The 14,851-nt window shown below is 43.3% G+C and overlaps 2 protein-coding genes across 3 annotated transcripts in view; one reads left to right on the top strand and one right to left on the bottom strand.

Moving 5' to 3' along the window:
* dlgap1b (discs, large (Drosophila) homolog-associated protein 1b) overlaps nt 1–5,138 on the top strand; it is a 79,121-nt gene extending 73,983 nt beyond the window's left edge. For both annotated transcript variants that reach the window (XM_061666587.1, XM_061666586.1), the window contains exons 10-12: nt 773–864; nt 1,617–1,769; nt 2,427–5,138. In XM_061666587.1, coding sequence (XP_061522571.1) covers nt 773–864; nt 1,617–1,769; nt 2,427–2,642 — 461 coding nt within the window. In that variant the 3' untranslated portion in view covers nt 2,643–5,138. The remainder of the gene's footprint in view (nt 1–772; nt 865–1,616; nt 1,770–2,426) is intronic.
* Nucleotides 5,139–8,359: 3,221 nt separating this feature from the next.
* tgif1 (TGFB-induced factor homeobox 1) lies at nt 8,360–13,745 on the bottom strand. Its single transcript, XM_061667004.1, has 3 exons — nt 13,721–13,745; nt 11,145–11,374; nt 8,360–9,689 (listed from the first exon to the last, which is right to left on the bottom strand). The coding sequence occupies exons 1-3, from the start codon at nt 13,734–13,736 to the stop codon at nt 9,030–9,032; spliced, it is 906 nt and encodes a 301-aa protein (XP_061522988.1). The 5' UTR covers nt 13,737–13,745; the 3' UTR covers nt 8,360–9,029.
* Between the last annotated feature and the right edge of the window lie 1,106 nt (nt 13,746–14,851).

Genomic DNA, 14,851 nt, shown 5'->3' with positions numbered 1-14,851 from the left:
GCAGACTGGATATCCTGTTATTGAATTTTGAAAATTGCTAAAATTCTGAGATGAAGTGCTAATAATAATATAATAAAATAAATACTAAAGGGGCTTGACATTTTTATATCTTGTTTTAAAATGTGTCAAATGCTGGATAAAGCATTTTGAAATGCTTGAAATTGAAATTGAATTGAAGAATAATAATGCTTAAGGGATCTTGTAATTCATAAAATCTCTTAAATGTTGTTTGATGTTTTGAAATTTGCTCATAATTGGATCAAGTGGTTTAAATGCTTGAGAAATGATACAGTGAACAGTAAATGATGGAATGAAATAAGAGTAAATAATTTGCTGAATAAGTGCTCAATGAAAAAAAAATAGTAAAAAAATAATACATTGATGAAACAACTGTTTTTGTTTTACATTTATATTTCATCAGTGTAGGTTTGTTTATGTGCAACTAACAGTCTTTAACTGTCTTGTTATAAAATAATAATAATTATAAGCTTTAGGAATTTTCCTACTGTTGTTCCCATTCAAATATGGTGACTAGCCACACATTGATATTTTTTGAAGTGAGAAGATGTGACCTTGGAAAGGTGCATTACATCACTGTTGTATTCGAATGTGGAACAGCATTTCCAGCAATGATGTCATCGCGCTAGCATTGTCATGCTGTTGCTTCACTAATGCATTCTCCCTGACAGTGCTGCAACATGCCTGCAGTATGCGCTATGCTGTGCGAGTAATTGCGGTGTGTGTGTGTGTGTGTGTGTGTGTGTCTCTGCAGTCCTGGGCAAGATCCGCAGTGCAGTAGGGAGCGCCCAGCTGCTCATGTCCCAGAAGTTCCAGCAGTTCCGGGAGCTGTGTGAGGAGAATCTGGTATGTCACCTCATCCTCCGCATGCCTCCCTCTTTTCTCCACGATGACTTCCCCCATCAACTCCATCCCTCCTCCCTTCTTCTCTCATTCGCGACACTGACGTCATCCTGCACAGGGCGAGAGAGGCGCTCATTGAATATGCATGCGGCCGACGTGCGTCTGCACAAGCCGTCGCCAGCAAATTGACTGAGCCGCCAAGAGGCAGTTACAGATGGAACGCGGCGCTATGCAAAGAAAGCTAGTTTGGTCGCAAACCAACGTCAATAATAGCATGATAATAATGTACCCCAGCAGCACTGATTAAACGTTGCAATTAGAAATGAACCATATTAAGTTTGTACCTGAGCAGCATTGATTAAACATTGCAATTCGAAATCCACAATACGGAACAGAAACTACGCATGGGACAAAATATTGACATTGTAATGTAATCATTATCTCGTACAATGCATTAATACAACAGGATTAAATATTGATGTTATAGCTCACGTCACATGAAGGGTGAGCAAAAAACAAACAAACACCAAAATGTTGTTAATGTGATGTATCGTTATCGCTTACGATACAGTCGGATCACAATATTGGTATTGAGTGGTGACATCAACAAAAAACAGAACAGAAGATCATGATGTAACAAACACTGATATTCTTACTGATGTAACTTTTTTTGGGGGGGGGGGGGATGGGGAATACAATTATGATCATAAGATCATAATTAGTTATGTTTATGTTGTGCATTTGTGTTCCCCCAGAACCCCGACGCGATCCCGCGGCCCGTCTCCCAGGACCTGGCGGGCTTCTGGGACATGCTGCAGCTGTCCATCGAGAACATCAGCCTGAAGTTTGACGAGCTGCACCAGCTAAAAGCTAACAACTGGAAGCCTCTGACGCCCCCGGAGATCCAGGTGCCTCTTTTGACTAGTATATTGCTATTCTTACTATTATTTGGGAATGGCTAATGGCTGCTAACCTGCATGCTACCTGCTGCGGTTGTATGTGTGTGTGTTGGTGATATGATTCGATAGTATTGCCACCGATAGTACCGGAATAACTGATAGGGCGGAAGAAAACGTATCGATAATGCATCGTAAAAGACAAGGACATCGAAAGCTATGCAACTGACTGCCTGTAAACTTGAATTTATTGATTGTCGTGATTGACATAAGCGACAATATACATTTTCATATCAACTGTGTATCATACGACATTGATATTTTGTCCTTCGACGTATCATATGATACGGTGTCGATATTTTATCGCGCCTCTAGTTTGCATGTTTGTTTTTTGTTTTTAATTTTTTGCTAACGTCACCACTATTTTGTCTTGTTGACAGTGAGCCGCCATTTTGGAGAGCCTGCTCGTCTCCAATTGTGCTTCTTTTCTTTCTTTTTTTTTTTTAACCTCACAAATGGCTGCCTGCGTCCACCATAACACGACAAACATTCAATGCATGCTCTCCAAAACAAAAAAATGGTATTTGCTGCACTATTTTTGATTTTGTTGGACCCCCGGGTGAGGGGGGGTGCACCAGGCCATTTAAGTCTGTTTTACCACCTGTCCAGGAGCGACGCGCGCCCCCTCCTGTGCCAAAGAGGTCCCAAAAAGGTCACGCCCCGCTGGCGAGGGACCGCTCTCTGGAGAGCTCCGAACGGCAGCGTTTGGAGGCCCGCAAGCGCCTGCTCGCCGCCAAGCGCGCCGCCTCGGTGCGCCAGAGCTCCGCCACGGAGAGCGCCGACAGCATCGAGATTTACATCCCCGAGGCGCAGACGCGACTATGAAACACGTACTACACGACACAAGCAGTAGCACTGGACTGTGAGGGTGTTAACAGACTTTACCACATCACTGTCGCCATGGAAATACGTTTCAACAAGTAAATTTGGATTATTTATTGATTGATTTACTGACACCCCCCTCAGTTCCCGCCCACTCTTTCAGCTTTGATGTAGCACACATACCCTCCCTCAAATCCTCTCCCACCTATATACACACACACACACACACACACTCACTCACGATGTGTCTTTTTATAAATTTCAGAGCCCCAGACATAGTATGGGGATTTTTATTTTATTTTATTTTTTAAATTGTAGCCACATTATAGATACAGTGGTGCCTTGAGATACTAAATTAATTAGCTCCGTGAAAACACACACATATCGCGAGGCGTCGTTCCCCGTTGAAATGAATGAAAATGCCATTATTCTGTTTCAGCTTTCCCCCAAAAAAAACAAACAAAAAAGTTTGGTATAATATTTTACTTTATCGAAGCATAGAGTAATAATATAATTAAATGGAATGTAAATAATTGAATGCTTTAAATCATGATTTAACGTTGCAATTCAATTCTTTGTGCTGCTCCTTCTGGTGTGCCCGCCTTGGACACTGGGGAGCAGTCATGCAGGCACAAACGAAGTTTCACAACTACAGTGGACCCCTGCTATTCAGGCGGGGTTGGTACACACCAAAAGAAAAAACAAAAAGAAAACTGAAAAAAAAATTAAAATTGGGAAAAAAATTGGGGAAACAATATGCGGCTAGGTGAATCCTCAAATGCCGAACCGCGTGTATGTGGGGGTCCACTTGTATTGTGACGCAGTAAGCTGCTGTAATATTAGTCTTTTTTTGTTGTTGCAGAGAATCAAGAGTATATGGCTGTGAGTATTGTGATATTGTACGTGTTACAACACCGTTTTTGTTCAAATATCAGCTGCATAAAGGGTCATAACATCACAGCTATCAATGCTAAGTGTTAGCCTTAGTCAATGGCCTTTTCCATTATGTGTTAGCATTAAGCTAGCGGGGGCATTATTAAGGCAAAGTTCTCGTATCTCAAGTTTGCGCTCGCGAGTCAAAGCAAAAGAAATTGACCGAATGACGGCTCCTATCTTGAAACACTCGTAAGTCAAGTCACTCGTATCTCAAGGCGCCACTGTACAGTGTTTCCTCGCTATATCGCGGTCCTAGGAAAGGTGCGCTCCATTTTCTTACCCAGATATGGAAGTTGTTCATGGGAATGCTATTATGGCCACAAATGTGTTATTTCGTGCGCACGTTATATGTATTTCGTGGCCACAAATTACCATTCTGTGCACAGGTTATATCCATATTGTGTCCAAAATTTTAGAAAATTGGGTTCACCCAACCCAACCTCTTTAGCCATATAATGAGCTGCAACATTGTAGCGTAATGACAGATGTTGAAATGAAAGTGCCCGCATTTGGGTTGGGGAAGCACAATTGCACATTTGTGTGACAAAATGAGTCTCTCGCAGTGGTCAAGAGGTTACATTTTGCCCGTGCAGGTGTGCAGCTTGTCAGAAAAAGTGAAAGAATCCCAGTTTTGTTTTGTTTTTTAGAGGTCACAATGGCCATCTTGTCTCGTGTGTGTGCGTGCGTGCGTGTGTGTGTGTATGAAGGGCAGTTAAGAACATGATAGAGGACCCACACACAACTGAAACACTCTCACACACACACTACTGATTTTTTTTCGTTCACACACACTACTGAAAAGCTCTTACACACACAATTAAAATCCTCTCGCACATCATTCTGAAATAGGCTTATATACTGCACTACATTATAGAGAAACACGCTCGCATAATATACTGAAATACACATCTCAGTAGTGTGTCTGAGAGTTAATCGTGAATTGTGTCACGGCCGTGCGTGTGTGTGTGTGTGTGTGTGTGTGTGTGTGTGTGTGTGTGTCTGCATAATTCATTCATAACTGGGTTAGGGCAACGTCACCAGTCTCAGACAGAATATTAGGTACACCTGGACAAACAAAAGCAACACGAACAATTCTGCCTTTACAAAAATAATAATGTTCACTTATGTTGGGTTGTAATTTACCTTAATGTTATCATGATTTATAGTACAACTGTACTGCATCATACAGCAAGCTTTCGTAACCTTATTCAGCTACAAGATTGGTCGTGTTAGATGGAGATCTTTTTTGTAACATTTTTGACCACACCACTTTTAATTCCTGTAGGTAAATTAAGTTATTTATTAATCCCTCCCTCTTTTGTAATTTATTTTATTGTACATTGCTATATTTGTAAATAAATTAGATTATTATTTGTTTTCAATATTTTATTTTATTACATCGTAATGTATTGCCTCAAAGCCTACCATTATTTTCTTTGTAAAAAGGCAGAATATATTCTTTTACCCCAATAATTTATTTTTTATTTTTTAACCTATGCCAATTTTAATTCCGAAGGAAAATAATTAATTCCACGCAATATTTTTCACATTTTTATTTTATATTAGTGCATCAATACTTTTGTAGTTATTTTATTAATTTTGTTCTTAATTTATTTGTAAAGGCAGAATGTATGATCTTTTTTTTTTTTGCAATAGCAATTTTTTATGCATTTTCAGTGAATTTATTTAAATTTTAATTTTTCATTTATTTTTCCACATTTTAATACATGAAGAAATGTTATTTACTGATTTCACTCAATTTTTTTGCAATGTATTTTATTATAAATAGGTTCATAACATCTGTTTGCATTTTATTTAATTACACTGTATATTATGTAATTATATCTTGTTAATTCATGACCTCAAAACTGAGCATTATCTTTCTTTGTTAAGGCAGAATATACATCATTGTGTGGGTGTACCGAATACTGCGGGTGGAGAAAAAAATCGACACACCCAGCCAGGCGCTCTCACATGAGTTATTTTAAAACCTTCATGGGTTATTTTTAATAAACTGCTTATATATATATATATATATATATTCTTTTTTCTTTTAATTTTTTTTTTTTTTTTTTTTTTTAAATGTCATGACATTTTTATTGACAGTATTAAGATGAGGTGACCAGCCAGGGACTATTTATTTTCCTCCTCACTGTGCTAACTCTGCTAAAGGACATAGAAAAACATTTTTTAAATTTTATATTTTTTATATTTTGTTCTCCTCCTCACTGTGTGATCATATAATTTGAACAAAAACAATTTTCTTCTGTTTTTTAAACATTTATTGAGTAGGTCACTGTTTACCGGCGCACTGACTTCGAGGCCCTTCTACTGTGTTTTCCTTCATTTTGTTTTCCTTTTGCGCCTTAATTTCGACAGTCGAGCACAACGGCGGTCTCAGGGGAAGATGTTTTTGTGTGTGTGCGTGGGACTGTCTACGTTGTCTCTGCTGTCAATCAAGTGGGAGTTGTCATCATGTAGGAAGCTAAGAGGCTACATCAGGAGTTTACGGAGATGTGACTTGTCGGCTCGTTTGAACTGACCTGCTCATATTTTGTGCCATTGGAGTTGATACAAAAGTGACAAGATTTGCCTGCTAATCACTAGCCCCTTTCAGACTGTAAAAAAAAGTTGACATTTCTCCACCTTTTCTTTCTGCGTCACTGAATGAACGGCACCAACACAAAATGGGGGTGCCAATTTTGCAGGATCTCTGTGTGAAAGGGGCTCTTGACTAGCTGAGATTTACAGGAATTTTTAAATTTTTTTCAGAAAGGGGGTGCGTGTTTTAGACGCCATTGCTCATTTTTATGTTTTCAATTTTTTTTATGGAATGAATTGTGTGTGTGAGTCAAGTTCCAAAAATGACACTTTGTTAATAATCATGATAATAACATATCAACTCCTGGTGTAGCAGGGAGTTTGTGATGTAGTTCAATTGTACATAAATGAATGTTTTCCCCTGTGTAAATGTAAATGAAATGAGATAACCTTATCGAGCAGACATTTTTTTTGTAATGTTGCTACGTGTTTAATGGATGTGATGGCACGCGCGTGCGAGCATTAAAACAAACCCTGTGGCCATTTCTCTGCTCTCTCCGCATGTGTTTTCCATCGCGCCGCAATCAAAAGACACGGCGAGGGGGGGAAAGGGCAGCACGATGCGCCCCGTAATTACGCCTTAACCTCCGCACTGCTCCTGCGCCTTGTGCAGTGTTGACTTCGTTTGAGCTGTGGTGGGGGAAATACCCCAGAGGGTGAGCCAACAGGGTGGGCTGCACATCTTTTTAAAGCCGCACTAAGTGATTCCAGACTGCACCACCAGGGCCGTCACATTTGGACAATGTGCACCTGACTGTACAGGTAGTGTTTTGCGGGAGGCATATGCATTTATTTTGTCACTTTTTGTTAAAGTTCCCACAGTGTGAGCAAACAATGAGGGCCCGTGAAGACATAAAGCATTTTCACTCACGGAGGCAGCAGTTCATACATAACACAGATATCCCACGACAGCCACAATATCGACAGTTTAACCTATAAGAAGCTACAACTGTTGGCGAACTCCAATCTGTCCATCCAACAAAACTCAATGCAGCTCTGCTTACCTGCTTTGACATGATCGCAGGGCTATCGCAACTGCGGAGGATGTGGGTGCTTCTGCAGGATAGCGTTTCAGGTGGTGCCGTCACTAGAAGGTGGATCTGGATCTTCAGCCAGTCTAGCTGATGATGTCATGGTTATTGTGTAAATTAGCCTCATTGTAACTGCAGGGCGGAAAACAATGCTTTTTAAAATTGCGTCATGAAAGTGTCGTAGGAAGTGACCCACTACCAACGCAAATGATTACACTGCAGTGTGAATGTAAAACAAATATCGTACGAAATTCATTTTGTCTCATTTTCAGTCATTTTTATTTATTTATTGACACGTCAGCTCTTTACTTGAGAGTATGTGAGTCATTTTCCTCCAGAAGTGGGAAACCGTTCTTTTTTTGTTAACCTAATATTGAATTGTTTTGCCTCATTTCAATGTTTTGTTTTTGTTTTGACTCTTTCTACTGAGAGAATCTGAATGATTTCCCGACTAAAGCTTAAGTCAGGGATGGGAAACCTACTGCCCTCGGTCACGCTTTTTGTTTTTTAAATAGGGTAAAAAATTTGGAATTTCTTATTTGCATTTTTTTATTGCTGAACTGGCTCTTTTTAACAAGTTAATCTTAACCATTTACATTCCTATTCCATAAGTCAGCAGTGAGGGCCTGTGGTCATGTAGTTTTATTTTTTTCTATTAATGTAAAAAAATATGTATACAATTTTACATTTTGAATTTTTCCAGATTTTTAGTAGATGTATGGTATTTTTGCATAGCTGTTTGCTCTTTTTAATTTGCAAATCAGAATTATTTCCCCTCTGTTTGCTTAAATTGGGTGGGCAATCTATTATTGGATGTAGCCCACCATCCAATTGTTTCATTATAAAAGTTTTTAAAAAACCCTAAAACCCATCTCATCATTTTTTTTTAAAACAAATCTTTCATAAATCAGGTAAAGACAAAGTAAAATGATGGCTGTCAAGCTGCGGCAATCTCATGAATGAAAGAGGCCGCGTCTTTGCGAGCAGACGACAAATCCTATTGAGAAGCTTTGCTGATGGAACAGCTGTTGATGCCAGACAGGAAGTGGCCTTACACGACGGCAGCGTCACTTAATTCCCCCGCTGGCACAATCGTGCTAATGAATGTGGGATTATGCTAATTAGCCGACACACCACAAGAACGCCACGAAATGTAGAAAAAAAACAAAACTTTATTTGAATCCCGCGTGACCTCTCGCTCGCCACAAACATTGCACAGTATGAAAAGAAATCACATCAGAGGGCATCATGTCGTCACATTAACTATACACGTGGTCCTATTGTACATGAATATGCTTCTTTTGGGCTGTCTTTGTCGATAAAAAAATAAAACAGCTTGAAGAAACGTGTAGTGTGTCATCGTCCAGTCCACTGGCCCAACCTGCTACATTTTTCATCTGGAATATGTCCCTTATGTGGGCAATAAAGGAGTAAAAAACAAAACAACAACAAAAATCTTTTAAAACAGCTAAATGACAAACTATAGTGTAACATTAACTACAGTAGTGAATACGTTGATACCAAGAGCAAAAAATAAAAATAAAAAAAAGTGTTAAGACACAGATCCATCAGGACCTGAAATGTGTTCGGATGAAAGACGTAAGACAGGTAGCATTTGTCCCATATTTTTGGTCCTTGGGGTGCAAATAAGATACACGTCGATACAAATATGAAATGAATAAACATCTTAGAGCCAAGGCACCGTGATACTGTTGTTTTTTTCAATTAAAAAAAAAAAAACCAAAACAAAGAATTTGATTCGTTTAGAAAAGAGAAATGATGAGGGCTTTGTTCTCAGTTTGTGAATTAGTGGTCCCCTCTTTTAGGAGACTAACTGTTTGGCCTGCAGCTCCATCTCGGCAGCCCGCTTCAGGGCGACGTCCACAAGGAGCTGGAAGCCACTGAAGTCCTGCGTGAGGTCCGGCGGAGTCGGGGGAGGGGTGTTGAAGAGCCCGCTGCGGGGGCTCAGGTTTCCCTCCAGGATGGTGGTGGTGGCGGCGCCGGTGGGGAGTTGGGCGCCCGCCCCTTTATCCAGACACCTGAGGAGCGCCTGCGCCGCCTGCAGCCGCTCGGCCGCCTTGTCAGAGTTCAGCGGCAACGGATGCAGGGCGGTCGGGCTGGCGACAGTGGTGTGACAGATGACCGACGGCCGGGTGGGCAGGGTGCCCGAAGAGGGGGACGCGCAGGTGGGAGAGGGCACTGAGGAGGAGGGCGACACCGCCTTCCTCAGGACGCCAGGCGTGGCGGGCTCGAAGCAGGAAGGGTGCAGGACCCGCTTGTCATAGCCGCCGTCGTCGTGGGCGCCCCCCGCTGGGCTGCTGCTGCTGCTGCTATTGTGTTTGGGCGACTGCGAGCTGTCAGAGAAGCTGTCGCCCGCCTTGCCACACTTCCTGGAGATGGTGAACTGGTTGGGGTCCTTACCGTCTTTCCGCAACATCTCGGGGAGGAGGCGCCGGCGTGCGTTGATAAACCAGTTGCATACCTGAAAAACGTCACGCGAAGTAAGTCTCGGAAGTCGAACATTTGGACAACACTACAGCCAACTAAATCCCCACGAAGCACTTCCGAGCCACCGTCAAGTAAAGTTTATATTTACAGCGCTTTTCGTCGAGAGGACTCACAAAGTGCTTCACATAGATATAGAGTACAGTCAATCATACATTACATTTGACAGGCCCCAAGTCTCCATGACGAGAGTAAATCCTCAACAACCAATATTCCAGTCGACAAGCCCGGTGAACAGCCAATGGCGTCATCCATCGATCATTTTGCAAAACAACAACAGGTTTGCCACACAACCAATTCCCTTCCCTGGTGACAATTTTACCGAACAACTGACTGATTTGTGGAACAACCGATGGCACTCCATGTTGACAACTTATATCGCCCCGTTTCTTGGGCAACCGACATCAACCAATACTACCCTGTGGACTAGTTCTCCAGAAAACTGCTAGCCATCCATGGCTCACAGAAAAAAAACTTGACGAGGTTGCACCCCCCGTGTTGACCGGAAACCGGCAACAACCAGTACCCCGCCCTGCTGACCATTATTCGTTCACTTCAGTCACACCTGGTTGTGACAAGCAACATGTGGAGCCACAGCTTCCCTGGGCCAGTCTGATGGAAACGTGGCTGCCACTCTGCACCTACGGCCCCTCCGACCGCCAACAACCAGCCACCCGCATTCGTTCGTAGCCAATGTGGGTTAAGTGTCTTGCCCTGCCACACGACGACGACATGCCCTCAGGCGGGGATTCAAACCAGCGACCCTCTGGTTGCAGGGCATATACCACCCTTTTATTTCCCCCTGAAAACGTCCAAAAATGTCTTGGGCAATTATGCTACGAAGTTGACGATATATACCTTTTGTGGCATTTTTTTTTTCTTCAATACAAGCCCAGTGTCAGGATGGAATTTATGATTGAGCTGTTTGTATTGCATCTTGGGAAGTGTAGTCGAGCCCTGGTCATTTCTATAAAGGGACATTTTGCTGACTAGTGCACTTTTCCCTTTTCCGTTGAGTTCACTGTGTTGTAACTGAGGTTAGATGTTGCCTTTAGTGCAAAAAAAAAAAAAAAAAAAAAAAGGACAATAAAATGGTCGTTGTCATAGCAACAATCGGGGGTCAACTGCCTTGTTTTCTTTGGTCTCTCGGGCCAGTCGTAACTGGCTGCAGCTATGTAAATGACTCTGCATTGTTCCCAGACAGCTGGGATGGGAACGGCTGCGGGGAGGGAAATTCCTCAGCGTTCACTTACTCACTACTCCCTCCTCTTCCTACTCCTCCTCGCACACTGCGGAGTTGCGCCACAAAAGCAGACGACCTCCAATGCAGCAAAGTGTCATGTTTTGACAGGAAGTGATTCAGCCCACACTCCCCCCCACCTCCCTCCATACTTGGAGTTGAGCGTTTGTGTGGGTGTATATGTGTAAGTACCTGCAGTGTGGAAAGCTGCGTCTGCTTGGAGAGGAGCGCCTTCTCCTGTTCCGAGGGGTACGCGTTGTAGCGGTGCTCGTACAGCCAGTCCCTGAGGATCTGCACCGACTCCTTGGGGAGGTTGCCGCGCCGCTTCCTTTTACCGCCGCCTCCGCCACTGGACGACAGGTCCAGGGGGGCGTCCGCACCTTCGTCGTCGTCCGTCTCGCTCCCCGACAGCATCGTCAAACCTTAGTGAGGGTAGGAAAGAAAGCGCGAGAGAGAGAGAGAGAGAGAGAGACACCGGTTGGTTTTCCGAGCTGTCAGGTTGCGCCATGCGATTCAGGAAATGTGTGAGGAAGAGGAGCAGACGGCGGGACATCACAAAGGCGGGCGTCGGCCATAAAACCAGCCCGGACACATTGGAGCCACACACCTCGCATGCTTGTGTGACTCAGGCTGACCATGGCAGGCTCCATTTTCCATGAAACGTGCAAAAAGAGTTGAAATGGCTCAAAAGTCCCCAAAGACATGGCAAAATGTCTGAATAGTCAGTGACTTTAGCTTGCAGAACATGTCTCGGCTTCAGAATAGGCCACAGAAGTCAACAAGTCAGCCGACACTTCAGGTTAGCAAGCAAGTTAGGGCTTCAAAACGGGCCTCAAAAATTCGCCAACAAACTAACAAGGGTTCAAAATACACTTCAAAATTCAACAACTCAGACGAGGCTTCAGATGGGGGAACATGTCAGGGCTTCAAAATACAGTATAAAGTAATAGAGTAAAGTCAAAAGATGAAAGCTGTCTCACGAGATTTGTTTGTTGACTTCAGTTTAGCAAGCACCGTAAGGATTAACCCAGCGCAAGTGTTTTGAGCTTTCCCCAGTGATGGCAGAGTGTGATGATACGATAACAATGATTCCCAAACTGTGTTGTTGTTTTGCTATTCCAGTATGTAGTTGAATATTCACAGTGACTCAATAACAAGCCGTTTGTAACATCGAAATGTCATAACTGTAAATACCTGTAGGCCATAAATATCAAACAAATGCAAAACAGTAAGTACTGTGATAACTGAGTGCCTAAACATCGGCTATTGTCATCTGTGGCAGCTCTTGAAGACGTCTTGTGTAAAACAAGACATTGTGGACGTTTAAAGTTCCTCCGGGTGCTTTTTATCGCAGTCTCCTGCTTATGGGGCCACGCCATTTACCTGAGCCGGAAGGAAGTGCTAAGACCTGTTTGCGAAATGCGGAATTTGCTTGGGCATGTACCTTACTATTGTAAGTATTTGTGTTGAAAAAAAAAAAAAACTTTAACCATGAATAGAAAACTAAATGAAAAAAAAAAAAAAAAGTACGGCAGTAACTGAGCGTGCAGACTAGTTTATTGCACGCCGTTCACAGAACCTTGAAATGTCGTAAATAAACTGTGGAACACTTGTATTTTACTTCTTTTGCCTCCCAAAATGACTAAATTCCATTCACATAGAAAATTGGGGGCTTCATGAGGTGTTTGACAGATGTGGGTCAAACGTCCGCCATCTTGGGTTGCTTCCAAAAAATGCATTTCCGGGTTTCTTATTTTAAATGGTTCCTGGTCACGTGAGCTCACCTTAATGCGGAAGTAAGACTTTTTTTTTTTTTTTTTCTGTTGGGGGAAAGACCCCACACACAAATAACCTCCATAAAGCCTCACCACCCAGACCGCCGGAGGGGCCGAATTCTAGAGGGAAAAGTGTGGAACAGCCAACAGGATGAGGTAATTACGTGGGCCGGGGAGATGGTGGTGGTGGTGGAGAAGGCGGAGGCGGGGGAGGGGAGACCTGTTGCAAATCAGCGTCTCCAGACTAAACAAAAGAATCTGGGGCTGCTCGCCTTTCTTTGTAAGCAAACTTATAACACCCCCCCCCCCCCCACGACCTTCCACACTTCTCAAAGCAAATTATTACACAGAGTAGCCAGAAAAGACACGAAAATGACATTTGACACTTTCGCCGCGTACGTTGCGCGACTTGAAAGTTGTGTTCTTTTGTGTGTGGAGGACACGCGGTTGAACAAACTTCCAACAATGAGGTCAGCCACCAAAACACGACTTCGACTGGTTCCTTCCGTGACACGTTTCAACGAAGACAAGCCACATGCGTCGTGAATTTTACACGAAAGAGCAATTTGTCAAACTAATACACGTAAAAACAAAAAATTAAAACACACACACACAAACAAAAAAAATGGAAACAACTTTTCGAGCTTTCAACCAAACTCCGGCGGGAAAGTAGTGCACTCCCACTTCGCAATCAAACTTCACAGCAAAAAGTGACTTAGCCCACGCGGGCACGGGGAGTTTTACAGCCGAGAGACGACGGGAGAACATTCGGCGTTATTCTCGTCTCGCTCCGGTAATGAATTCGGGCCAAAAACAAGCGGTGAACAAACGGGTGCATTTGCTTGGTGACGTCTCGGCAGCACATGGCACTCACAGAGCCCGCCTGTCATGTCTGCGCCGTAGACAATAGACTCCGGCAGAAAAGGCTCCAGAAAGCAACCCTCTGCCTCGTCGTTAACCTTCCTTAAATGACGTTACTTAACAACAACTTACCCTTTTTCGTCTTCATTTCCCCCTCGCCAAAAAAAAAAAAAAACAACAACAAAAAGAAAAAGCAAAACACTCTTTATCCTCACGTGGAAGAAAAGAAAAACAAACGTCCCTGCGGTGGTGGTGATCTCCTGCCTCAGGGTGTATCCCAATGTGAAGAATCCTTATGCATTTAAAAATAATAATAATAATAATAAGGAAAATGTATCCCGTTTTTTGGGGGGTCTGTGTCGTGTGCTGGTCCGTGGCGGAGGTAGGCAGGCTGTGTGTTGCGGGGGTGGGGGTGGGGGGGAGGTCACCTGAGATCTCTCTCTCTCTCTCTCTCTCTCTCTCTCTCTCTCTCTCTCTCTCTCTCTCTCTCTCTCTCTCTCCCTCCCTCCCTCCCTCTCCCTCTCTCTCTCTCTCCCTCTCTCCCCCTCCGCGAGGCTTTTTCCTCATTGACTGCGTTGTGTGTGTTTGATGGGGGGAACTGGGTGACAGCTATCTTTGACAGCTGCGTGACTCAACCCACGAAGGATCCTCCCTCCCCTTTCCCCACCGCCCGCTGACATCAGCTCTCGAGCGCCCTTCTCTCCGCTCCACTGACACACAAAAACAAAAAACGTGCAAAAACAAACGTTGTTTTTTACGTTTTGCTTACAACCTCAACCCCCCACCAACCCCCTACCGCCATTCTTAATATTGCTTTCGTTGTACAGTACTCATGTATGCAGTCATGTGTTGTTTTATGCGTGTAGTCGAGGTTGGTGTACTCGTCAACGCGCGCGCAAAAAAAAAGCCTGAACGATCAATGCCTTCATTTGTATGCGCCGCACAGCCATGCGACAGCTGCTTTAAAAAAAAAAAAAAAAAAAAAAACGGTGGATAAGCTCTCCTGAAGCAAAATGTCGCCTTCTGGTGGAGGGTTCTGGGAGTGCATGGGAACTGGGGCACTCCGAGGCCCCATCGCAGTTGGTGGTAAGGAACAAAGTACAAATGCATGGCTAATGTACTTATTTATTTTTTATTCTTTCGACTTTTGACATCTGTCAGTGCACAGGCATTCTCATTCATCCAGGTCATTATAGTCTTAGGGCATTGACTTGATCTCAACTGGACTGTTCAGGTTGTCTCAGGTCTCCCGCAGACTGACCA

This window comes from Phycodurus eques, chromosome 21 (assembly GCF_024500275.1).
Source record: "Phycodurus eques isolate BA_2022a chromosome 21, UOR_Pequ_1.1, whole genome shotgun sequence".
Lineage (NCBI taxonomy): Eukaryota > Metazoa > Chordata > Actinopteri > Syngnathiformes > Syngnathidae > Phycodurus > Phycodurus eques.
This window is presented reverse-complemented; position numbering and strand designations above follow the sequence as displayed.

Bases quoted from the DNA above. Each gene is read 5' to 3' on its own strand.
- tgif1 (XM_061667004.1), bottom strand. The intron at 9,690-11,144 runs GTACTTACACAT...GACGTTTTTCAG, and splicing joins CGCAGCTTTCCACACTGCAG to GTATGCAACTGGTTTATCAA.